Source organism: Macaca mulatta, chromosome 6, assembly GCF_049350105.2.
Source record: "Macaca mulatta isolate MMU2019108-1 chromosome 6, T2T-MMU8v2.0, whole genome shotgun sequence".
Taxonomy (NCBI): Eukaryota; Metazoa; Chordata; class Mammalia; order Primates; family Cercopithecidae; genus Macaca; species Macaca mulatta.
Genome location: NC_133411.1, coordinates 185,067,363 through 185,090,334, shown reverse-complemented (window position 1 = coordinate 185,090,334; position 22,972 = coordinate 185,067,363). Strand labels below are relative to the sequence as shown.

The following is a 22,972-nucleotide window of genomic DNA, read 5'->3' as shown; positions in this document are numbered from 1 at the left end:
TTTTTACATCAGCAGAGTCTGTTTAATATCTTTAATAATTATATCATTTCTAAAGCTTTCCACAAAAGAGTATTACAGTTTTTTTTAACTTATTGGAAACATATCTAGGAAAAAAAAAAAGTCAGCCTTAATACTGAAACTATAATACAAATTTTAAATTATGGACACATACCATAAAACACAATGAACATTTTATTTAAATAAAAAGAAAAGATTTCACTAAGCAATAAACCCAACATATTTCTTTTCTCTCCATATCTACATCCAATGGTGATATTTTATAGGCTAGTTTCTAAACAGATGCAAATTTTTACAAAGCGGTGAAAGCCATGTTTTGCTCAGGAATACTATGGTTCACATACCATACAGGTTATTTTACAGCAGATACTAGTTTGCCAAGCTTCAGATGGCAAAATGCTAAGTTGTGAATTGAGTATTGTCCAGCTAGTTGTTTCTCCTTGCCCTAGAGACTCTGGCAGCATGACTGTTGAGAGACTGCCTTATTGCTGCCACTTCTCTTCTCGTAGTTGAATCTACTATGGGAGAATATTCATGTCCTTAAGATGCAAGTCCAAGCAAAAAGCCTCCCACAAATCCACTGGATATCACAATGTTCTGCTTGATAAATTCTGTTGCTTCTTCAATTAAATTGTTGATTTCAGGTGCTGCTTTGTTCGCTCGTTTCTTAATCTGTCTTTTTGCTTTATTTACATCTTTTTCAACTCTCTTCCAGTCAGTCTGCACGTAGCCACTATGACTAGCAATCTGACGGAGGAGAAAGCCACCACCTACTGCAGTTGCTGCAAGTTTTCCAACTTTCTGGAACAGAAATCCTGCACACCAGCCAGGAACGCCACCCATTACAATCTGGGTAGCTACTGAGTATTTTTCCACCATAGGTCCCGAACTGTGGCCAAACACTCGATTCCACCACTGGTGTCTTCTTGCATACTCAGTTAAATCCAACACTTCATAGGAGTCGTCATCACTTTCATATTCTTGGGGAGGGGGGTTCCGGGTCGCCATGATACCGCCAACGGCCAATTCTCAGAACATTCTTAACAATTAAAAAAATTTACAAGTGAGAAAAAGATCTGAATAGACATCTGAACAAAAAAAATGCACAAGGGACAAATCAGCAAATAAAAAGATGCTCAGCCGGGCGTGGGATCCCAGCCCGGCCCAGCTCAGCCGGGCTGGGATCACGCCTGTAATCCCAGAACTGTAGGAGACCACGGCAGGCAGATCACCTGTCAGGAGTTTGAAAGCAGCCTGGCCAACATGGTGAAACCCTGTCTCTACTAAACATATGAAAATTAGCTGGCAGTGGTGGCATGCGCCTGTAATTATAGCTACTTGGGAGGCTGAGGCAGGAGAACTGCTTGAGCCCAGGAGGCGGAGGTTGCAGTGAGCAGTGATCACGCCATTGCACTCCAGCCCAGGCAACAGAGTGAGACTCCATCTCAGAAGAAAAAAAAAAGCAATTTTACAGTGAGTACTAAATCGCATTTCTGAGGGTCCCCCCCGCCCCGCCCAGTTAGGTGATCCATTTGGTATGGTTGGGAGATGTGACACTCAAGGCTGGTACATCAAAACCACTTCTGTGGGGTTTGCTAAAACCACGTGGTTGCTGATTGAGAAATGTACATCACTGAGAAGAATGGATGGACTGTGTGTTCTCTATGCAGCTCTAAGCTGGCTTTTGAAAATACGGAGTGGCTGTGAGTTTGGGGAGATAATACTGCCCCTCCCCCAGCAGCTCCTGTGTCGTACACATCTCAGGTGGTCTTTGTAGCCAGTTAAGAATCAGGATTGGAATATATGTTAAACAGAGGCTGAATCAGGACATGTGCCAAGCTGAAAGACTTCTCCAGTTCTGTACAACTGAGCCTCAACAGTGTCTGTTATGACAAAATTGTTCTCCAAACATTAATTTGTGGTCTGCTCCCACACACTACAAATCATGGACTATGTGTCCATCTTTGACACTTACTGTGTTCCACCAAGAGGGACCCCATAACAAAATCAATGAAATGTCTGAGCACAGTCCAGGTGGCAGAGGTTTACTTCTTGAAGAAACGACTTCAACTTTCACCACCACCTGACACTGAAATCTGAAGTCCAATGGCCTCACAAATGTTTTCCAGGTCCTAACAAAGAAAACAATCTGAGTTGAAGATCCTGTATTCAATTATTTTGGCAACTATTTCTTAGATGTTTTCTTTTTTTTTTTTTTGAGATGGAGTCTCGCTCTGTTACCCAGGCTGGTGTGCAGTGGCGCAATCTCCACTTACTGCAAGCTCCACCTCCCAGGTTCACTCCATTCTCCTGCCTCAGCCTCCCGAGTAGCTGGGACTTCAGGCACCTACCACCACGCCTGGCTAAATTTTTTTTTTTTTTTTGTATTTTTAGTAGAGACGGGGTTTCACTGTGTTAGCCAGAATGGTCTCGATCTCCTCACCTCGTGATCGGCCTGCCTCAGCCTCCCAAAGTTTTGGGATTACAGGCGTGAGCCACTGCGCCCGGCCATCTTACATGTTTTCTTTGTCTGAAAGACTGAGCTAGGTGCTGAGGAGATGATGTTATTCCCATCCTTAGAGCTTGTGCTCCAGAGAAGAATATAGATAAGGAGAGGGACATCACATTGCCATCTGCACAAGGGGTGTGGGAAGCCATAGAGTTATGGGACTGCTATTTATGAGTAACCTGTAGAGTGGAGGAAAGCTTCCCAGAAAAAGCCAGCCCAGGGGAGCGGTGGGCAAGCAATCCAAGCACAAGCATCCACACTGATGCGGGCCAGACACTTCTTCCGTGAGGTCCTAAGAGCAGACTCTGCACACAGTCTGTATGTAACCAGGCAGAGGACAAGCCATGTGCAACTCAGAGGAGCTGTTTTTTTTTTTTTTTTTGAGAAGGAGTTTCGCTCTTGTTGCCCAGGCTGGAGTGCAATGGTGCGATCTCAGCTCACCACAACCTCTGCCTCCTGGGTTCAAGTGTTTCTCCTGCCTCAGCCTCCCGAGTAGCTGGGATTACAGGCACGCGCCACCACACCCAGCTAATTTAATTTTCAGTAGAGACAGGGTTTCTCCATGTTGGCCAGGATGGTCTCTATCTCCTGACCTCATGATCTGCCCACCTCAGCCTCCCAAAATGCTGAGATTACAGACGTGAGACACTTTGCCTGGCCAATACTGAAATATTAATGAAAGAAAAGCGGTTGGGAAACTTACCTGTGTTTTATTCAAAGCCTGTCCTCTCCTTTCTGTTCATGAACAGCAGGCATCCTGTGGCGACTAAAGAAGGGCCTACCAGCTAAGCGCCTCCATCGGCCCAAGGAGCAGCTTCCGCAGGAGCTCCGGCAGGTTCCTTGGAAAACGTGACGGTGCCAGGCCATGGTGCCCTGTTCAGAAATACAAGACTCAGATTTAGTAAAGTCAGTAGTGTAATGTGAAATTTGTTTAAAAAATCCTTAACCAAAACATTTCATTTCATAAGACCGATGTATTCTATCAACAGTTTTATACTGTATGCTCATACTTACGGCATTAAGAGTCAGCGTGATTGGCTGGTGACGTGCATCTGGTTCATCAATTTTAGTGACAAAGCCTTCCAGCATCTACAACTCTAGTCACCAAAATCAAGAATGTCTCTCTTTTCTTTTTTTACCTAATTACAAAGAAGGGACTGATTTATGAAAAGCAATATATTAATAAATAGCACAACTTATGTTCACATCATTGCCACTTGTAGCCACAAATTAAGAGTCAGGATTAAGGAAAACTTACCTAAGTTTTCCTAGGCTATTTTAAAATTGCTGTTTTTCTACAAAAATAAATGTTAAATTCTTCTTCTGAGGTAGTCTGAATTAAGTCGCTGCTAATTGGAAAAGACTATTAGATCTTAAGATGAACTGACAATTTCATAAAATAGACTTCCTTTCTACTATTAGAAAGTTCTAATAATGAGTTCTATCAGTTCCCCCTTAAAATATTATTAGTATCTTGGCATTTTTCAGACTTAATCTGAAAATGTTTTAAATATCAAAATAGACATATCCAAAGTTTACAACAAGGGTGTACAATCATGATGGGCAAAACATGGGGGCCCAACCCAACCCAGACCCATCACACCCTCAGCGTGTGGAAATGTTAAACTGTACAGGATCCATGGCTGGATACAAAAATCCGTAGGTGTCCCTGACATAAAATGCCATAGTACTTGCCTACAGCCCGGACACACCCTCCAATATCCTTCAAATTATCTTTAGATTACTTACAATATCTAATACAATGGAAATGCTAAATAAATAGTTGTTACACTTTATTGCATAAAGAATAATGACAAGAAAAAAAGTTTGTGGCCGGGCGCGGTGGCTCAAGCCTGTAATCCCAGCACTTTGGGAGGCCGAGACGGGCGGATCACGAGGTCAGGAGATCGAGACCATCCTGGCTAACCCGGTGAAACCCCGTCTCTACTAAAAAATACAAAAAAATAGCCGGGCGAGGTGGCGGGCGCCTGTAGTCCCAGCTACTCGGGAGGCTGAGGCAGGAGAATGGCGTAAACCCGGGAGGCGGAGCTTGCAGTGAGCTGAGATCCGGCCACTGCACTCCAGCCTGGGTGACAGAGCAAGACTCCGTCTCAAAAAAAAAAAAAAAAAAAAAAAGAAAAAGAAAAAAAGTTTGTGCATGTTCAGTACAGATGCAGCCATCCTTTTTTTTCTGGAGTATTTTTGATCTGAGGTTGGTAGAAAGCGAGGATGCAGGACCCACAGATAAAGGGGGCCGACTGTATTTAACACACACACACATTTTCCTTTGCCTGAGTAAAAAACAAAATTGTACTCGTAACACAGCTAACGGATGTCAACAAAACTGTTCCTCCCATTCAACCTCAAATTGATAGAGACGACCTTCAAAGTCCACATAGAACCTTTTTTTTTTTTTTGAGACGGAGTCTTGCTGTGTTGCCCAGGCTGGAGTGCAGTGGCGCCATCTCAGCTCACTGCAAGGTCTGCCTCCCGGGTTCACGCCATTCTCCTGCCCCAGACTCCCATGTAGCTGAGACTACAGGTGCCCGCCACCACTCCCAGCTAATGTTTTTTTTTTTTTTTTTTTTTTGGTATGTTTAGTAGAGACGGGCCTTCACTGTGTTAGCCAGGATGGTCTCAATCTCCTGACCTTGTGATCCACCTGCCTCAGTCTCCCAAAGTGCTGGGATTACAGGCGTGAGCCACCGTGCCCGGCCCACATAGAACCTTTTATTTCCTTACTGCTCGCTACCTTTTAATCATCAGAACTAACAGTCAAATAAGTTGCCCTTCCTAATAAATCCAAATTAAAACAAGTGTCATTAGAAATGACACTTTATTTCTTCAATAATTAAATACCTACTTTGCACTACAAACTGTTTGACCATCAGTGACATATTAGTAAGCAAAAACCAAAAACTCCTGCCTCCTAAAACTTACAGTATAACAGCACTTTATTTTACAAAATAGACACATCCTTGAAAATCTGTATGAAGATTAGGGATGCTCCTCCCGACTCGCATGAAAGTTTCAGGAAGGCTCGTGTTCAAGCAGCTGCTAATGCAGAGGAGACTCCACTTGTCTTTCTTACAAACCGTCACAAACACACCTACAATGTCAACTCAGGAAATACACTCAGCTTTTTATTAGTCTTCACTTAAGAATGTCTTCCTTGATCCAGTAATGTGAATGCAAATAAAACTTTGTAACTTATGCCAAAATAAAAATTCTGAATAACAGATCATTTTTCCATGATTCAGTGTCTTATTCGTTAGTTTAATATATTAGTTCGTTGCTCTTCAACTTCTGTCGTACTCTCAAAAGTCCTACACAATCCAGAAAGATCCACCTCTCCTAAGTATTTATTTTTATTTTTAAAAAATTCACTACACTGAACAAGATAACATTTCACGTTCAAAGCTAAGTTCAAAAAAAAAAAAAATGAATGGTGACTTCTACTTTTAATAAACTCTCCCTCCAATAACCCTAATTTCCTCCACAGAATTTATCAACAATTCCTTTGGCTCCACAGAATAAATGTTGAACTCTTGCTGAGATTGCACCGCTGCACTCCAGCTTGGGGGACAGAGCAAGACTCCGTCGCAAAAAAAAAAAAAGTAACAGTAAATCCTGTAGTAAAAAGGGAATCTAACTTCCTGAGTTACCAATTTTTAAGTTTAAAATATCCAGTTTATAACAAAATCAAATCACAAGGCACACAAAGGAACTGGAAAGTATGGCCCATTAAAAGGAACTAAGTAAGTGAATATAAAATACAACTGAGGATACTCAGATATCAGGCATACTTATTAGACAAAAACTTAACGGTAACTCTTAAAGATGCCCAAAGAGCTAAAGACAGACATGGGCACTACAGGAAAATGACCTGTGAGCAAAATAAGAACCTCAATAAAGAGATAATTATAAAAAGGAATCAAAAAGAAATTCTGCAACTAAAAATTAAAATACCTGAAATAAAAAAATTTTACTAGAACGGGCTGGGCGCAGTGGCTCACACCTGTAATCCCAGCACTTTGGGAGGCTGAGGCAGGCAGATCAAGAGGTCTGGAGATTGACACCACCCTGGGCAACATGATAAAACCCCGTCTCTACTAAAAATACAAAAATTAGCCGGGTGTGGTGGCACGCGCCTGTAGTCCCAGCTACTTGGGTGGCTGAGGCAGGAGAATCGCGTGGACCTGGGGGGTGGAGGCTGCAGTGAGCTGAGATCGCACTACTGTACTCCAGCCTGGGTGACAGAGAGAGACTCCGTCTCAAAAAAAAAAAAATTATTAGAAGGGATTAAAAACAGATTTGACCAAGCAGAGGAAAGAATTAGCAAATCTGAAGACAAAACAATTGAAATAATCCTGTGTCAGAAACAGAAAGAAAATGGTTGCAGAAATATCAACTGAGCTTCAGGGACCTGTGGGACAGCATCAAGTGCACCAACAACAGTTTGTAAGAATCACAGAACAGACAGAGGGAATAAAAGAACATCTGAAGAAATAATGAAAATCTAAGAAACTTCCCAAATTTGATTTAAAACATTGTAAATATCCAAGGCTCGGCATGGTGGCTCCCACCTGTAACCTCAGTGCTTTGGGAGGCCAATGTGGAAGGGTTGTTACAGGCCAGGAACTCAAGGTCAGCCTGGGAAACATAGTGAGACCCTGTCTTTATGAAAAAATCATAATTAAAATGAAAAGCTGGTATGGTGGTGTGCATGTGCAATCTCAGCTACTCAGGAGGATCACGTGAAAGGATTGCTTGAGCCCTTTCAGCCTGGGTGACTGAGTGACACCCTGTCTTTTTTTTTTTTTTTTTTTTTTTGAGACAAAGTTTTGCTCTTGTTGCAATGGTGCAATCTCAGTTCACTGCAACCTCCGCCTCCTGGGTTCAAGCGATTCTGTTGCCTCAGCCTCCCGAGTAGCTGGGATTACAGGCATGCACTGCCATGCCCAGCTAATTTTGTATTTTTAGTAGAGACAGGGTTTCTCCGTGTTGGTTAGGCTGGTCTTGACCTCCCGACCTCAGGTGATCCACCGGCCTTGGCTGGTCTCCCAACGTGCTGGGATTACAGGCGTGAGCCACTGCGCCTGGCCATGAGTCCCTGTCTCTACAAAAACTTACTTTCACAGAAACCAAGAAGCTCAACAAACTCAAAATAGGATAAATTCAAAGTATATCACTCAAGACACATTATAATCAAGGTATCAAAAGACAAAGAACTGGCTGGGCGCGGTGGCTCAAGCCAGTAATCCCAGCACTTTGGGAGGCCAAGATGGGTGGATCATGAGGTCAGGAGATCGAGACCATCCTGGCTAACACGGTGAAACCCCGTCTCTACTAAAAAATACAAAAAACTAGCCGGGCGAGGTGGCAGGGGCCTGTAGTCCCAGCTACCTGGGAGGCTGAGGCAGGAGAATGGCGTGAACCTGGGAGGCGGAGCTTGCAGTGAGCTGAGATCTGGCCACTGCACTCCAGCCTGGGCGACAGAGCGAGACTCCGTCTCAAAAAAAAAAGACAAAGAACCTTGAATGAAACAAGGGAGAAGCTACTTCTCACATACAAAGGATCCTCAGTGAGATTATCAGTAGATTCCTTACCAGAAACCTTGGAGGCCAGAAAGCAGTAGGGTTGATTACTTCAAAGTACTGAGTGGGGAAATCCTTTCAACTAAGAATCTTAGATCTGACTGTTAGGGTTGACAGGTGTCCACCAAAGTTCATGTCAAAACAAACAAACAAAAACTCATTATGAGATTTATGCATACAGCTTTCTTTCTTTCTTTCTCTTTCTTTCTTTCTTTCTTTCTTTCTTTCTTTCTTTCTTTCTTTCTTTCTTTCCTTTCTTTCTTTCTTTCTTTCTTTTCTTTCTTGCTTTCTCTCTCTCTCTCTCTGTCTTTCTTTCGCTCATTAGCTATCATTAGTGTTAGCGTATTTTATGTGTGGTCCACGACAATTCTTCCAATGTGGTCCAAAGAAGCCAAAACATTGAACAACCCTGATAAATGTACTTAACATTACTGAACTGTACACTTAAAAATGATTATATGGTTAAGTTTATGTTACATATATTTTACAATTTAAAGTTACAAATATATTTAATATGTGCAAAACAGAGATGTACAGAATAAAGCAAAAAAGTAAGAATTCTTTTAGTAAATACTGGAAAAGTGGGTCTAAGTGAGAAAAAAGTAACCCACATGCAAAACTCACGTCATAGTTAATAAAACTGTAACAGTATTAGGAGAAAATGCTGGATGGTGGGGAAACCATGGATGGTCCTGACTGCTGAAGAAATGGAGCAGAGGACAATGACAGATTCTAACAGGTGGAGAATACTTACGTAACAATAGGTAATAAGATACACATAAAAGAAAAATAAAACACAATGGGAGAATTCCGAAGCAGGCAAAACTCTTAAAATCCAACTCTACAAATAATTTATACAAATATAAAGCTGATACCTAAAATTCTCTTGATAATTTCATTTTTGTGATTTTTCGTTTTTAGGTAAGGAGCACTTTGAACACCTGATAGCACCATGCACCTGAAACTCCCCCCAGCTGACATCAGTTGGGGGACAAACCCTCACTTTTTCTTTCTTTCTCTTTTCTTTCTTTCCTTTTTCCTTCCTTCCTTCCTCTTTCTTTCCTTCTTTCTTTTTCTTTCTCTTCTTTCTTTTTCTTTCTCTTTTCTCTCTCCTTCCTTCCTTCCTTCCTCCCTTCCTTCCTCTGTTCCTTTAGATGAAGTTTTGCTCTGATTGCTCTTCTTTTCTCTCCCTTCTCCTCCCCTCCCCTCCCTTCGCTGTCTCCCTCCCTCCCTCCTTCTTCTTTCTTCTTTCCCTTTCTTTCTTCTTTCCTTCCTTCCTTCTCTTCTTCTTTCTTTCTTTCTCTTTCTTTCTTTTTCTTTCTTTCTTTTTCTTCTTTCTTTCTCTTACCTTTCTCTTTCTTCCTTTCCTTTTCTTTCTCTCTCTCTCCTTCCTTCCTTTGTTCTTTCATATGATGTTTTGCTCTCATTGCTCTTCCCTTCTCTTCTCTCTCCCTTCTCTCTCTTCTCTTCTCTTCTCTTCTCTTCTCTTCTCTCTCCTTCCCTTCCCCCTCCCCTCCCCTCCTGCCCCCTCTCCTCCCTCTCCTTCCCTCCCTCTCTTTCTTTCTTTCTGACAGAGTCTTGCTCTGTCCCCCAGGCTGGAGTCCAGTGGTGCGATCTTGGCTGACTGCAATCTCTGCCTCCTGGGTTCAAGCAATTCTCCTGTCTCAGCTTCCAAGTAGCTGGGATTACAGGTGCATGCCACCAGGTCCTGCTAATTTTTTATTTTTTTTTTAGTAGAGACAGGGTTTTACCATGTTGGCCAGGCTGGTCTTGAACTCCTGATCTTGTGATCCATCTACCTCAGCCTCCCAAAGTGCTGAGATTACAGGTGTGAGCTAATGCACCCGGCCATCTGTATTTCTTATACACAATAATACTATAACAAGAAAGATATAAATTTGCTTAATATGTAGCCTCTGTTTCTGAGTTCTGTAGATGTCACTCAATAAGGTAAGAAAGCTACTGATTTCATCAAATCAAGGACACAATACTGTTCCTTCAGGTAGCACAAATTGCATGGCCTCAAAATATGGGAAAGATAATATTTTATGAAATGGTATACTTTAAGGCTGACCTACATATAGGAATTTTTTTCCCAATCCAAGCAATAGAGCTTTGATGCAGATGCTCATTCCACATCCTGTCCTGATCCTCAGCTGCCAGAGGCCACCCTGCACTTGCCTTCACACTATGCCTTCCTTCATGGCTTCAGGCTAAGATTGCTGGGAGCCTCCTACAAACACTTTTTTGGTTAGTTTTGTTTGTGTTTCAGAGACAGGGTCTCACTGTCATCCAGCCTGGAGTACAGTGGCATGATCATAGCTTTCTGCAACCTCCAACTCCTAAGCTCAAGTGATCCTCCCAACTCAGCCTCCTGCTCAGCTAATTTTTAAATTTTTTTTTGTAGAGATGGGGTCTTGCTATTGTTGTCTAGGCTGGTGTCAAACTCCTGGTTTCAAGTAACCCTCATGCCTTGGCCTCTAAAACTGCTGAGATTACAGGAGTGAGTCATCAGAGCCCAGCTCAGATTAAATACTTCTTCTTTTTTCTTTTTCTTTTTTTTGAGACAGTGTCTTGCTCTGTTGCCAGGCTGGAGTGCAGTGGCACAATCTCGGCTCACTGTAACCTCTGCCTCCTGGGTTCAAGTGATTCTCCTGCCTCAGCCTCCCGAGTAGCTGAGACTATAGGCGTGCACCACCATGCCCAGCTAATTTTTGTATTTTTAGTAGAGATGGGGTTTCACCATGTTGGCCAGGATGGTCTTGATCTCTTGATCTTGTGATCCACCCGCCTTGGCCTCCCAAAGTGCTGGGATTACAGGCGTGAGCCACCACGCATGGCCCAGATTAAATACTTCTTTAGAAGATGGACTGGAAATGGGTCATCAGAAATTGGTTTTACTTACATATGAAGAATTCCAATCTTCAAAAAACTTTTAGAACTCAATCAGAACTTGAGAACGTCTTTCAGTAGGTGCTGTGACTCAATAACCAGAATTCTGCTTTACTTTACAGTTTACAAGTATTTCTGTCATTTTCCTACTAAATTACATGAAGGGAGTCGTCTGCATAAGAGCTGCACCACCGAGCAGCATGCCTGTTTGACAATTCTCAGTTGAAATGTCCTGACCGAGTTTCCCCAGAAATGTGTGAGTACTCAACTGCATTAAGACTAAATATATTGTTTTTAATGACAAATAGTCATTAATTAGTAAAATGATTACTGTACTATAATAGAACAAGTCCTTAACCCAAAATTAAATGGCCACAGATTGACATAAGCATAAAGCTTATCAACTATCACATATCATATTTTGACAAAAATCAAGAAGACTAATAGAAGGTCTCCTCTTCTTTTTCTTTTGTGAGACAGGGTCTTGCTCTGTCACCCAGGCTGGAGTGCAGTGGCGCAATCACAGTTCACTGCAACCTCCATCTCCTGGGCCCAAATGATCCTCCAACCTCAGCCTGTCAGGTAGCTGGGACCACAGTCGCATACCATCATTCCGGGTTTGTGTGTGTGTGTGTGTGTGTGTGTGTGTGTGTGTGTGCGCGCGTGTGTGTACAGAGTCTCCCTATGATGCCTAGGCTGGTCTCAAACTCCTGGGGTCAAGTGATTCTCCCTCTTTGGCATCCCAAAATGCTAAGATTACAGGTATGAGCCAAATCATATGAAAGAAATTATATTTTAAAAGTAAAGTCAAAAGTAGAATTTAAGAACAAAGGAATCCTATTTCTATACTCACTAGTCCCAGGTAGACAAACAACATGGCCTTCCTCAGCCTCTTCCTGAGTCGTTTCAGAAGAGTGTGAGCCATGAGAAATCATAGCTGTTATTTTCTGGTTGAAACCGACACTTTAGGCTACTGTTTTCATTTGCCTGTTGAAAGAATAACTTAGCTGTATTAACCATTTAAATTAAAATTAAACATTTTGAAGGGTAAAACATGGGGAAGAGACAACATCTACTTCATTGAAGGAGGCAGGTAATCAATATAAAAGGAATGAGAAAAATCACCATTGGAACCACGGGTGTAACCAATGTTTCCAAGAGGCTTCAGCAATGACGCTGAAACCAGCTCATGAAGGTTGCCGGGGAATAAGATGTTCACAGTGCTTTGATGTCTCATCCCACAGATGACTAAGAACAAAAGGGAAAAGCTACCTTCACAAGGAGACGTCCAGTGGACACCACCTCAACCAAAATTATTAAACATAGAATCACCAACCGTGGGACAGACGCAAAATATCCTGGTGTGAGGCAATAAGTACCCAACACTGCCTAATCTGGATTAGGGATTTTTCACTGTTTAATCTGGATCCACTCATGAGAACACTGTTTAATCTGTATTCTTGCCAAAATGCTCAATCTATTCTAGTCAGGAGAAGAAAAAAGCAATCAGATATATCTAGATTATGGGTCATTGTACAAAACAAAGAGCCTAGATTTTTCAAAATGTTTCATGTATTGAAAGAACTACTCCAAAGTAAAAGAATAGAGAGACATGATAACCAAAGGCAAGGTTAATCTTTGATTAAACTGTGGATCTAAAACAAAAATAAAGAATATTTTGGAGACAATTTGGTGAATCTGAATATGGGCTGTACATCAAATTACTGTATTATAGTTAGATGGTACAATTGCAATTATGTAGAAATATGTCATTATTCACAAGAGATAAATGCTGAAGTGTTGGGGTAAAACATCATGCTCTCCGCAACTTACTTTCAAATGATTCAGAGAAGAACGTACTTATGGAAAGAGAAAGAAAATGCAAAGGTGGCAAATGCTAGCCACTGGTTAATCTAAATGAAGAATATGTAAATGTCCATTGTTTTGCCTTTTAATTTTCTGTAGGCAAGGGAAAGATAGGAAGGAGGGAAAGATAGGAAGGAGGGAAAGTGCAGGCATTTCTTATCAATTTATACCTATAAAAAATCAAGTTAAAAAGAAAACCAAAGGCTTAAAATTCATGTAAACATCCAATGAAATCAATAGTAATTTTCTGTCAAATTTCTGAAAAGCCATTAAGACTGTAACATACCTGACTAAGATCACTTGTGGGTAACTTGAAGTATTTTTGTGGAGGTTCCAGTCCTTCTACTTCATATGTTTTATTCCATCATTCCTGGAATTGTCAGTTATTCAAAATAAACCTCTAAATGATCTTCGTAAGATATTTCATCATCAATATCGTCCTTTAATAAAATTAAGAAAAAATAAAACAGACTCTAAAGTAGTGACTAAACAATAATTTGTAATAAAAAGGACTAAGACATAAATAAGTCAATAAAATTAATAAAAAATAAAACATGCTCTAAGGTAGTGACTAAACAATAAATAATTTGTAATAAAAAAGACTAAGACATAAATGAGTCAATAAAACTAAGAAAAAAATAACGCAGGCTTTAAAATAGTGACTAAACAATTTGTAATAAAAATACCCATCAGACATAAATGAGTCAATAAAGTATACAATTTTTTTTTTTTTTTGAGATAGAGTCTCGTTCTGTTGCCCAGACTGAATGCAGTGGTGTGATCTCAGCTCACTGCAATCTTCACCTCCCAGGCTCAAGTCATCCTCCCACCTCAGCCTCCCGAGTAACTGGGACTACACATGTGCACCACCTGGCCTGGATAATTTTTTTTTTTTTTTGTAGAAATGGGGTTGCCCCATGTTGTCCAGACTGGTCTCGAACTCCTGGACTCAAGCATTCCACCCACTCTGGCGTACCAAAGTGTTGGGATTACACGCATGAGCCACCTCAACTGGCCTGTTTTTATATTTGACATGAGAAAACTATTATAACTTCAGTCAGTTATAAGTCATTATAAAAAAATTTAACCCCTTTGAGAGGACAGGACAGAAAGATTCTGACACATTATCAAAACTTAGGGTAGGATAAATGTGCCATCACAAATGAATGGGAAGAGAGCAGGCCCTTCAGAAAATGGTGTGGCAAATGGTTACCTCTATCAAAAAAGTACAGATGAGCCTATCCTAAGAGAAGTAAAAGGAAGAAAGGGAAGAAGGGAGGAGAGAGAGAGAAAGAGACAGAGGGGGAGGGAGGACACGGCAGAAGGTTTCAATGTTGTAACACCCAGCTCAGCAAGGACAAGACTAGAGCTCTCAGTCATGGTCGAAGCTGGCACTGCCTTTTTATAGGTTAATTTTGCAATTAACATTAAGAGTCTCAAAAACACTCATCACCTTTGACTTAGCCATTTCACCTCCCATAATCTGGCATACTAAAACACTCTAAGATCGGATACATTTAGGTCAATAATTCTTTATCCACCAATTACACAATCCAAAAAAATTTAAAAACTCTTTTGGCAGTAAAAGCTGTCCTCAATAAATGTGATACGATTTATAGTTTCTATTTATACCACTCCGCTGGCCTTCGAAGCCATGCATACTTGTAATTTAGGTAGCTCCAGCCTACTTCTCTGGGCTTATTTACCAATGCAGCCTCCCACAGATGCTGTAAACCTGACATAGAAAGCCCCTGCTGTTCCCCAAACACGGCCCACATGCCTCACAACAGCACCTTTGCTGCTACTGTTTCTGCTTCCTGACACGTCCTCCTTCGCCCACATCTAGGCCTGGCACAGGCCCCATTTCTTTTCATAAAGCTTCAGCCATACCTGCCTCAGAGGTAAATTTCTGACTCCTGTGATTCCCAGGCACATTTTGGTGCTGCTGGGTGTACATAACACAACCTGAAATGCGGTTCTGCATCTTTTCTTTGTACCTGGCTGAGGTCTCAGAGAGCAGAGGCTAAATATTTCATGGCTCCCTCAATTTCTAAACACAGTGCTGTATATTGAGTGGCACCTCTAGGTGACTACTTTGTACCCTAAATGTTAAACTGAGGGATGAGTGAAACCTTATCAGGATTAATAAATAAATAAATTCTTGAATTCCATCACTTAATAGAAGTGGCCATTTGAATGCTGCCAGGTAGGAAGAAAAGAGGAGGACAAAGAAACCCTAAAAGTTGGCATCATAACTACTGCCACAAAAAAGGAGAAAAAAGCAGAGTGGCAAGGTAAAGACCAGGGAAACACAGGCCACTGCAGGACAGAAGAAACTTCCAAGCTTGTCAGTAATGTAAGTTTCTCATTTTCCAATAAACTAGGGTGGCATAGGTCACTGTTTAGAGTCTTGTCTTCAAAATGTTTTCCAGCATCAAGGACAACAATCTACAAGAAACAAAATGGTGAGAAAAAGCAGCACACTCACGCCTTTTAAGAGCACAGCATAAGGCTACAAAAAGGACCAAGCACCTTCTCAACCTGCAATGTGCTCAGTGTCTGTAAATCACAAGTTAGGTGATGAAAGACTGGTAGTTTCACATGATTTAATAACTTTCCTTCTTGCCCCCATGTTATCTCCCTTACCTGACCCACCCAATAAAACATCCTTAAAAGGCTCCTCTCAAATTCCTTGCAGATATTAGGCTCCTCTCAAATCGCTTGCACATGCTTAGAGAAGCTCATAGTACAGTTAGTGCGCTAATACACAACTGAACTTGAGCAACACGAGGCTTATGAGACAGCAAAGACAACAGCAAAGCTGGGCCCAGCAGCCATCACCTGAAGAACTCTTCACTCGTTACATTGGAGCAAGTGATTTCTCTGGGACCAGGAACCACAGAACCCTGAAGGACACACAGCTGCTGGTTAAGGATTCAAGGCCTGGAGTGAAAATGTAACATTTCCCTCCCAGTGCTCATTTCTGCTATAAACTGGTTTAGTTCTGCAATGAACAACTAGATTTCTAACTGATATTAATATTAATAAACCTTTTTTTTTTTTTTTTTTTTTTAAAGACAGGGTCTCGCTCTGTCACCCAGGCTGGAGTGCAGTGGTGCAGTCATGGCTTACTGCAGCCTCAACCTCCTGGGCTCAAGCAATCCTCCTGCCTCAGCTTCCCAAGTAGCTGGGACTACAGATGGATGCCACCATGCCCAGCTAATCAAATTTTTTTTTTTTTTTTTTTTTTTGAGACGGAGTCTCGCTGTGTCTCCCAGGCTGGAGCGCAGTGGCGTGATCTCGGCTCACTGCAAGCTCCGCCTCCCGGGTTCACGCCATTCTCCCGCCTCAGCCTCCCGAGTAGCTGAGACTACAGGCGCCCGCCACCACGCCCGGCTAGTTTTTTGTATTTTTAGTAGAGACGGGGTTTCACCATGTTAGCCAGGATAGTCTCGATCTCCTGACCTCGTGATCCACCCGCCTCGGCCTCCCAAAGTGCTGGGATTACAGGCTTGAGCCACCGCGCCCGGCCTTTTTTTTTTTTTTTTTTGTAGGGATGAGGTCTCACTATGTTGCCCAGGCTGGTCTTAAACTCCTGGGATTAAGCAATCCTCCTGCCTTGGTCTTCCAAACTGCTGAGATCACAGGCTGTAGCCACTGCACCAGGCCATTAACACTTACATATGTAAAATACATCCAGAATATCAATCACTACAAAACATAAAAACAGTCCATCTTGATGTGACTTACCGTACTACGGAAGTGTTTTAAAAATGACGTAAAAATCATTGAGAAAATGAAAGCACAAAAGAAGTCTATCAAAATTACAAAAACTCAAAACTGAGTGAACAAAACTTCGGAAAGAATGAAAACAATTGGAAAATAACTTCAGGAAAAAAATGTGAAAGAGATACAACACAATAACACTTTGTGCCCTCTAAAAAACAGAGGTTAAAGTCAGAATTTTTTTTTTTTTTTAGATGAAGTCCCACTCTGTTGCCAGGCTGGAGTGCAGTGGCATGATCTCAGCTCACTGCAACTTCTGCTTCCCGGGTTCAAGCGATTCTCCTGCCTCAGCCTCCCAAGTCCCAAGTGGCCTCTGGGACTACAAGAGTGTGTCACCACGCCTAGTTAATTTTTATATTTTCAGTAGAGACGGGGTTTCACCTTGTTGGCCAGGCTGGCCTCGAACTCCTGACCTCAGGTGATTCACCCGCCTCGGCCTCCCAAAGTGCTGGGATTACAGGGATGAGCCACCATGCCCAGCCAGGAAAATGTTTAAAAACAAATTGAGCAAAGATTATAAAAGTTTCTGGAGTAGCACAGTTCCCAAAATGATCACGATCCATATGAAGTCTGAGCCAGGCTGACATCCCCACATCAGGGCCCTTCCTGGTGTTCGAGGAATCTGCAACACAGACAGAGGTGCAAGAGTCACTGGGGAGGCACAGAGGTGGAGGGAGGAGGGGCTCCCTGGGGTCGTGCAGGTCTCAGAGAGGTCCTCGGGCCCTGGAAGGTGACCTTGGGCCCCTGAGCTCCCCACAATCAGGTCTACTCAGATGCCAAGGCACTGAGGCCTGTGTGCTGCTGTCTGCTGAGGGGTTATCTGTCCACAGAGTGTCTGTAAGTGTCATGGAGGAAGAACTGAACCTGGGCGCTCACACAGGCACCTTCAGGGGGCTGGTTCCCCGGAGAGTAAAAGACACAGAAACAGGGGAAATCGAGGATTCCAGGATGAACAGGCAGAGTCCCATGCCCCTGGGCCCTAAGAGGAGCAGGAGGTCTCATGACACAGGGTGGGGTGGTGACCCTGCCTTGCCACCCAGATCCTCTGTGCCATCCAGACAGAAGAGCTGCACATTGAACATGCATAGCTTCCTGGAGCACGTCATTGGTATTGCCTAATAAGACCTGGTCTTTCTAACATCCCCACTGGACTTCTCTTTGCATTGTAATTTTTAAAATCATGCTTTGGTAAGACATAAATTTCTCACATTCATGTATTCTAGCATAAAAGGGTTACAGAAGACATACATTTTTGAAAGAGTGAAAAACAGTGTATATGTACACACACACACACATTCATATGTGTACCTTATTTCAAGATTGGAAAATATATTTAAAAAACAGAGGTTCCCTGAATCATGCCCTCAACTCCTCCCAAGTGAGCATGGCCCTGAAATGTCTTCAGGGGTTTGTTTTGTTGGCATTTGGAACAGATACAGAACGACTGACGCCCAAGCCAGTGCTCTCTACATATAGAAGTCTTCAACCTCATCTTGAAAAATGGGGCCATGAGGCCACCCCTGACCCCCAGGGCTCCACAGAGGCTGAAGAACCCCTGGGACTGGGCACATTTCAGTGCTTCTTGGATCCTGCTGTGTCCCCTGCTTGATGCCAGGACCTACTGAGTGCCCGCTGGCCTCAATACTGGGCAATACTGGACCGGGTGGGCTGCTTGCTCGTGTGACAAGGAGCCTGGGGATGCTCCATCCCTCTCACACCTTTCCCAGGAGGCCTGAACTGGGGGCGATTCATGGTCAACCCTAGTGTCTCCTCAGGATGAACTAGTGATGCTCCCTGTTGGCCTCAAGGGGCTGGGGGGAACAGAGCTAGGTCCCCCCAAATGAGATGCTGGTGAGCTGAAGTGTCACTGCAGCAAATAACACAGTGCACAGCCCCTGGTATCCTGCACACGGTGGCCCGACCAGCACCTCAGTGTCTCCCTCACTAAGCAGCCTGTGGAGGGCTCAGCCCAGCAGGCTCAGGGGCTGCTATGGAGTGGGTGTCTGTTTCCTGGAGGATGTTCTCAGGGCATCTCTTCACTTACCTTCAGAGGTCTCTAAAATATATTAAAAATGTCCCAACAGTTTAGGATATTCCACCGGCTATTCTTGCTGGGATTCCTGGTTTTCTTCTTGGGCTTCCTGGTTTTCTTCCTGGTTTTCCTGATGGGACAACAAGAAAGTGAGCGTAGCCATGAAGAGCACGGGCACGTGTCTGCTTCCCTCATCATTCTGCCTGCCGCACACTCACTCTTCCTCTTCCACTGCTGTTTTTTCTGTTGCTGCTTCTGCAGGTGCAGAGGAAGGACTTGCTGACACCTGTGAGAAAGAGAACAGTGCGTATGTCCAGAGACGCCAGTGCAGGAAAAGTCCTATCTGGGAAGGGGGTGCCCAGAGCAGACCCAGATGTCACTGGGAGTCCGTCCAGCACGGTGGGGTCCAGCTCATCCGACCCCAGCCCAGCCCCCTCCCTGGACCCTGAAGGGTTATTCAGCAAGATTCAAAGCTGCAGCTTGGGGGCCAGTAAACAGGGCAATGCCAAGGTAGTGGACAGGAGGGCTGGGCAGGGGTTTTATTGACACTGGAGACCCGAGGTAAACAGGGCAATGCCAAGGCAGCGGGCAGGAGGGCTGGAGAGGGGTTTTATCAACACTGAAGATCCGAAGTAAACAGGGCAATGCCAAGGCAGCAGGCAGGAGGGCTGGGGAGGGATTGTGTTGACACTGAAGACCCGAGGACCTTGACTGTGGGATGAGACCAGGTCCTTCAGGAGAACAATCACAAGAGAGGGAAAGAGGAAAAGGACCAAAGCTACAAAAGGAGCTCATGAGTCAGAAAGAGGATAAAAGAGAGAGCATATGAGAGGAGATAAGTTACCTGCTGGCGGCTGCCTGTCATGGTGGAGTCTTCCAGTTCTGGGAAGCAAGCATCAGAGTGTCCGGAGGAGCAGCGGTGATGGGGCGGCCATAAGAAGGAAAGGGGAGAGTTAGAGCTGAGAGAACCCCTCAGACTCCGCTGTCCTGGGGCTGTGGAGCCAGCCCCAGAGCCTCTGATGTGCCCATTTCTGGAGACTTCTCCTCAGCCTGTATCATTTCCTCTGTGCTATGAGGGAGGGACCTCTGACTTCCCACACACTTTCCCAGCCCTCACATTCCATAACTGAGCCAAGGGAGGGGAAGCCGTGTCATCCAGTTCCTCCAAGAGGCGGCCGCCCTCTTCACAACGTCGTGCATGACGTGGAATCCCTCCCTCCTCCTCCTGTAGGGCCTGCTTCTGTTCCCTCATGAATCCCATTTCCTTCCTCCTTGTGGACCTCCACCAGTCCTACTGTTCTCCAATAGAACATCGGAAAGAAGGCCAAGGCTGCACTGCCAACCTCCAGTCAACACACAGATCACACCCTGGGTCGGCAGCACCTGCCCAGGCCTGGGGTTGTGTTGGGGCCTGTGGGAGGCGATCATGACCGATGTCCACAGGCCTGGGGTTGTGTTGGGGCCTGTGGGAGGCAATGATGGCCAATGTCACAGATACAGTCAGGCCTGGGGTTGTGTTGGGGCCCGTGGGAGGCGATCATGACCGATGTCCAGAGGCCTGGGGTTGTGTTGGGGGCTGTGGGAGGTGATGATGACCGATATCACAGATACAGTGACTGTTCTATGCCTAGAATGACCTTAGAGGCTTGGAAAATATTCAGCCCTCAAAAGAATCCCACCAGCTTCTGAATATTTGGAAACAATGGAACAGAATTCAAGGTAAAGCCCCTTGTCCCGGTTGCTTTAATCTGCAGGTGAGGTCAGCAGTTGTCAGCACAGAAATGAGGGGGCCTCCCAGGGTTTGCCTGAGCTGTGGGAAGACTAGGTGGGAGGGCACCTGGCAGGCCTGACACAGAGAACAAGCTGGGCCTTACTGGAGTGTGGGGAGCAGGACAAGACTGTTGGGCCAGAGAGGAGGGTGTCACAAGACAAGTGACCCCTGTGGTGGCTGCCCAGAGGCTCTGCCCTGGGCCCAGTGGATTCCAGGGACCAGGCTACAGGGAGGGCGAGAGCCACTGCCTACAGCAACACGGCAGCCCCTCCACACATATCCCCGAGGATTCCTGCCAGCCACAGAGGGCCTTGAGCCACAGCTGGACTCGGGCCTCTCCAATGAAAGCCAATGTAGGTTTCTTTTTTTTTTTTTTTTTTTTTTTTTGAGACGGAGTCTCATGCTGTTGCCCAGGCTGGAGTGCAGTGGCGCGATCTCGGCTCACTGCAAGCTCCGCCTCCTGGGTTCACGCCATTCTCCTGCCTCAGCCTCCTGAGTAGCTAGGACTACAGGCGCCCGCCACCGCGCCCGGCTAATTTTTTGTATTTTTAGTAGAGACGGGGTTTCACTGTGGTCTCGATCTCCTGACCTTGTGATCCGCCCGCCTCGGCCTCCCAAAGTGCTGGGATTACAGGCTTGAGCCACCGCGCCCGGCCGCCAATGTAGGTTTCATTCAAAGCCCACGGATTTGGGATTGGATGGGATTGGGTGAGGAGTGGAGGCCAAAACTGTGCTCAGTCAAGTGTCCCGCCCTGAGGACTCCAGGATGCCGGCCACACGCAGGAATCCCAGAGGAAGGACTCCCTGTGTCATCCCACCCAGGGAGCACCCTTAGAGCAGCAGCAGACGCTGAGGACAGGACGGGAAGGTGCCGTTGCAGGTCCTGAGAGTGTAGAGAAAGAGGGCGGGCTCCTTTCAGCTCCTGGCACACGTATGAAGGACTTTGTCATCAGGATCACGTAGCACCTGTGAGGGGCTGTGTCCCCCCTGACACTCAACGTTACACCTGCACACTCATCCTGTCATCTCCATTCACAACAAAACGCTGCCTCATCAAACCCAGGGCTCTGGTGCTTGCTGTGGCAAAGGCAGGAATGATCTGGTCTTTGCAAAATGTAATCTTTAAACACCAGAGCAGGAAAGGATGGTGACAAACACAACTCGCACATAGCGCATGAGGACAAAACTCTTACGACTTTCTCATGAAGATACAAAAAATCCCAAGTCAGACTTCTACACCTATTTCCTTTCATATTTAGTCACTTCACTGATCCCACCCCAGGCTCCAAAACGAGTGTTACCCAATCCCCAAGAACCCTCCTCACTGGTCAACCCTGGAGTGTCGGTCCCTACCTGACCAGTCTATTTCCCCCTGGATGGATCCAGAGGTGGTGCCCATGAGCCCAAGTACAGAGTCACAAACGTCGGCACTACTGCTCAGTCCACGGTGATTCTCCCTGGGCTCTGTGAACTCAGGGGCCGTTAGGAAGGCCCTGCTCACAGTTGTGAGCCTTCAGGTGAGACAGAGAACCCGAACAATCCCTTTCAACTGTTCACCGACACTGGCTCAGAGCATCTCTTACCTCCAATCTGAGAACCCGAGATTCCAGCCTTGATGCACATGCACTGAGTCAGGTGAGTGCAGTGAACAGAATCTGGGCCAGACTCACAGCAGCTGCTTCCCAGGTGATTCAGGGAGAATGGAGATGCTCTCTTAAGAGTAGACATTTGGCAACTGGGAACTTATAGTATGGCTCTTGTGAGGAGGTTATGAATTTTTCATTTATTTAAACATGAATGGGCACATATGCCACGGAGGACCACACTGGAATGCACAGGTCTAAACCCAAAGGTGAGGGAGATGTGACTCTCCCCCCTGCTGATTCCTGGCAGAGTGGTTTGCTCTGATCTGATCATTCATGGATGGGTACTTCAGGGGCACAGGAACAAGCTCCAGGTCCCCTGTGAAGTGCAGGGATGCCACAAGAAGAATAAAAATGCCTGGTCCAGCAGAGGAGGACTTGTAAACAGAAAGAAAGCATCTTCTGCAGGAGAAAAGCTGAACCAAGGCAGCCAGAGTAGAGATGAGGGGACAGTTCAGTGACTTCAGAAGCCCCCCTATTCTCCTGTGACCTTGGATCAGAACCCACTCAGGTTTCTAGACTACCATGAGAAACAATAGATTGAAGAAGATGAGCAGGAAGCCTTTTCACACTGGTGCTGGATCTCAGCAAAGGGGTTGGAAGCACTGGAACATTACTGGGGCCCAAGATGGGCTGCCTAGGGCTGAGCTTTGGGATGAGAAGGAACGAGGGGGACATAATCTTTGCCCTCCCAGTGACCAGCCCCAGCCAGGATTCATCAACACACGAGTAAAACAAAACAGAGTTTGAGACTAATACTTCCAAGACTATCTCAGAGAAACAGGCGAAGTGATGTCTCATGGGTCACACGCGAGAGGTGCAAGGACCACCTGGACTCAGGAGCAGCCCCGCTCCCTT

The 22,972-nt window shown here is 44.7% G+C and overlaps 1 protein-coding gene and 1 pseudogene across 1 annotated transcript in view; both read right to left on the bottom strand.

Annotated features, from left to right (window-relative positions):
- The window catches only part of LOC707623 (uncharacterized), a 48,560-nt gene continuing 25,762 nt past the window's right edge, over nt 175–22,972 (bottom strand). Inside the window, exons 24-32 of the mRNA XM_078004378.1 lie at nt 19,545–19,582; nt 18,919–18,986; nt 18,713–18,830; nt 16,633–17,290; nt 13,169–13,322; nt 11,870–12,003; nt 3,542–3,666; nt 3,231–3,400; nt 175–1,057 (exon numbers count right to left, since the gene is read on the bottom strand). Coding sequence (XP_077860504.1) covers nt 18,725–18,830; nt 18,919–18,986; nt 19,545–19,582 — 212 coding nt within the window. The 3' untranslated portion in view covers nt 175–1,057; nt 3,231–3,400; nt 3,542–3,666; ... (2 more) ...; nt 16,633–17,290; nt 18,713–18,724. The remainder of the gene's footprint in view (nt 1,058–3,230; nt 3,401–3,541; nt 3,667–11,869; nt 12,004–13,168; nt 13,323–16,632; nt 17,291–18,712; nt 18,831–18,918; nt 18,987–19,544; nt 19,583–22,972) is intronic.
- LOC696024 (FUN14 domain containing 1 pseudogene) lies at nt 196–1,048 on the bottom strand (annotated as a pseudogene).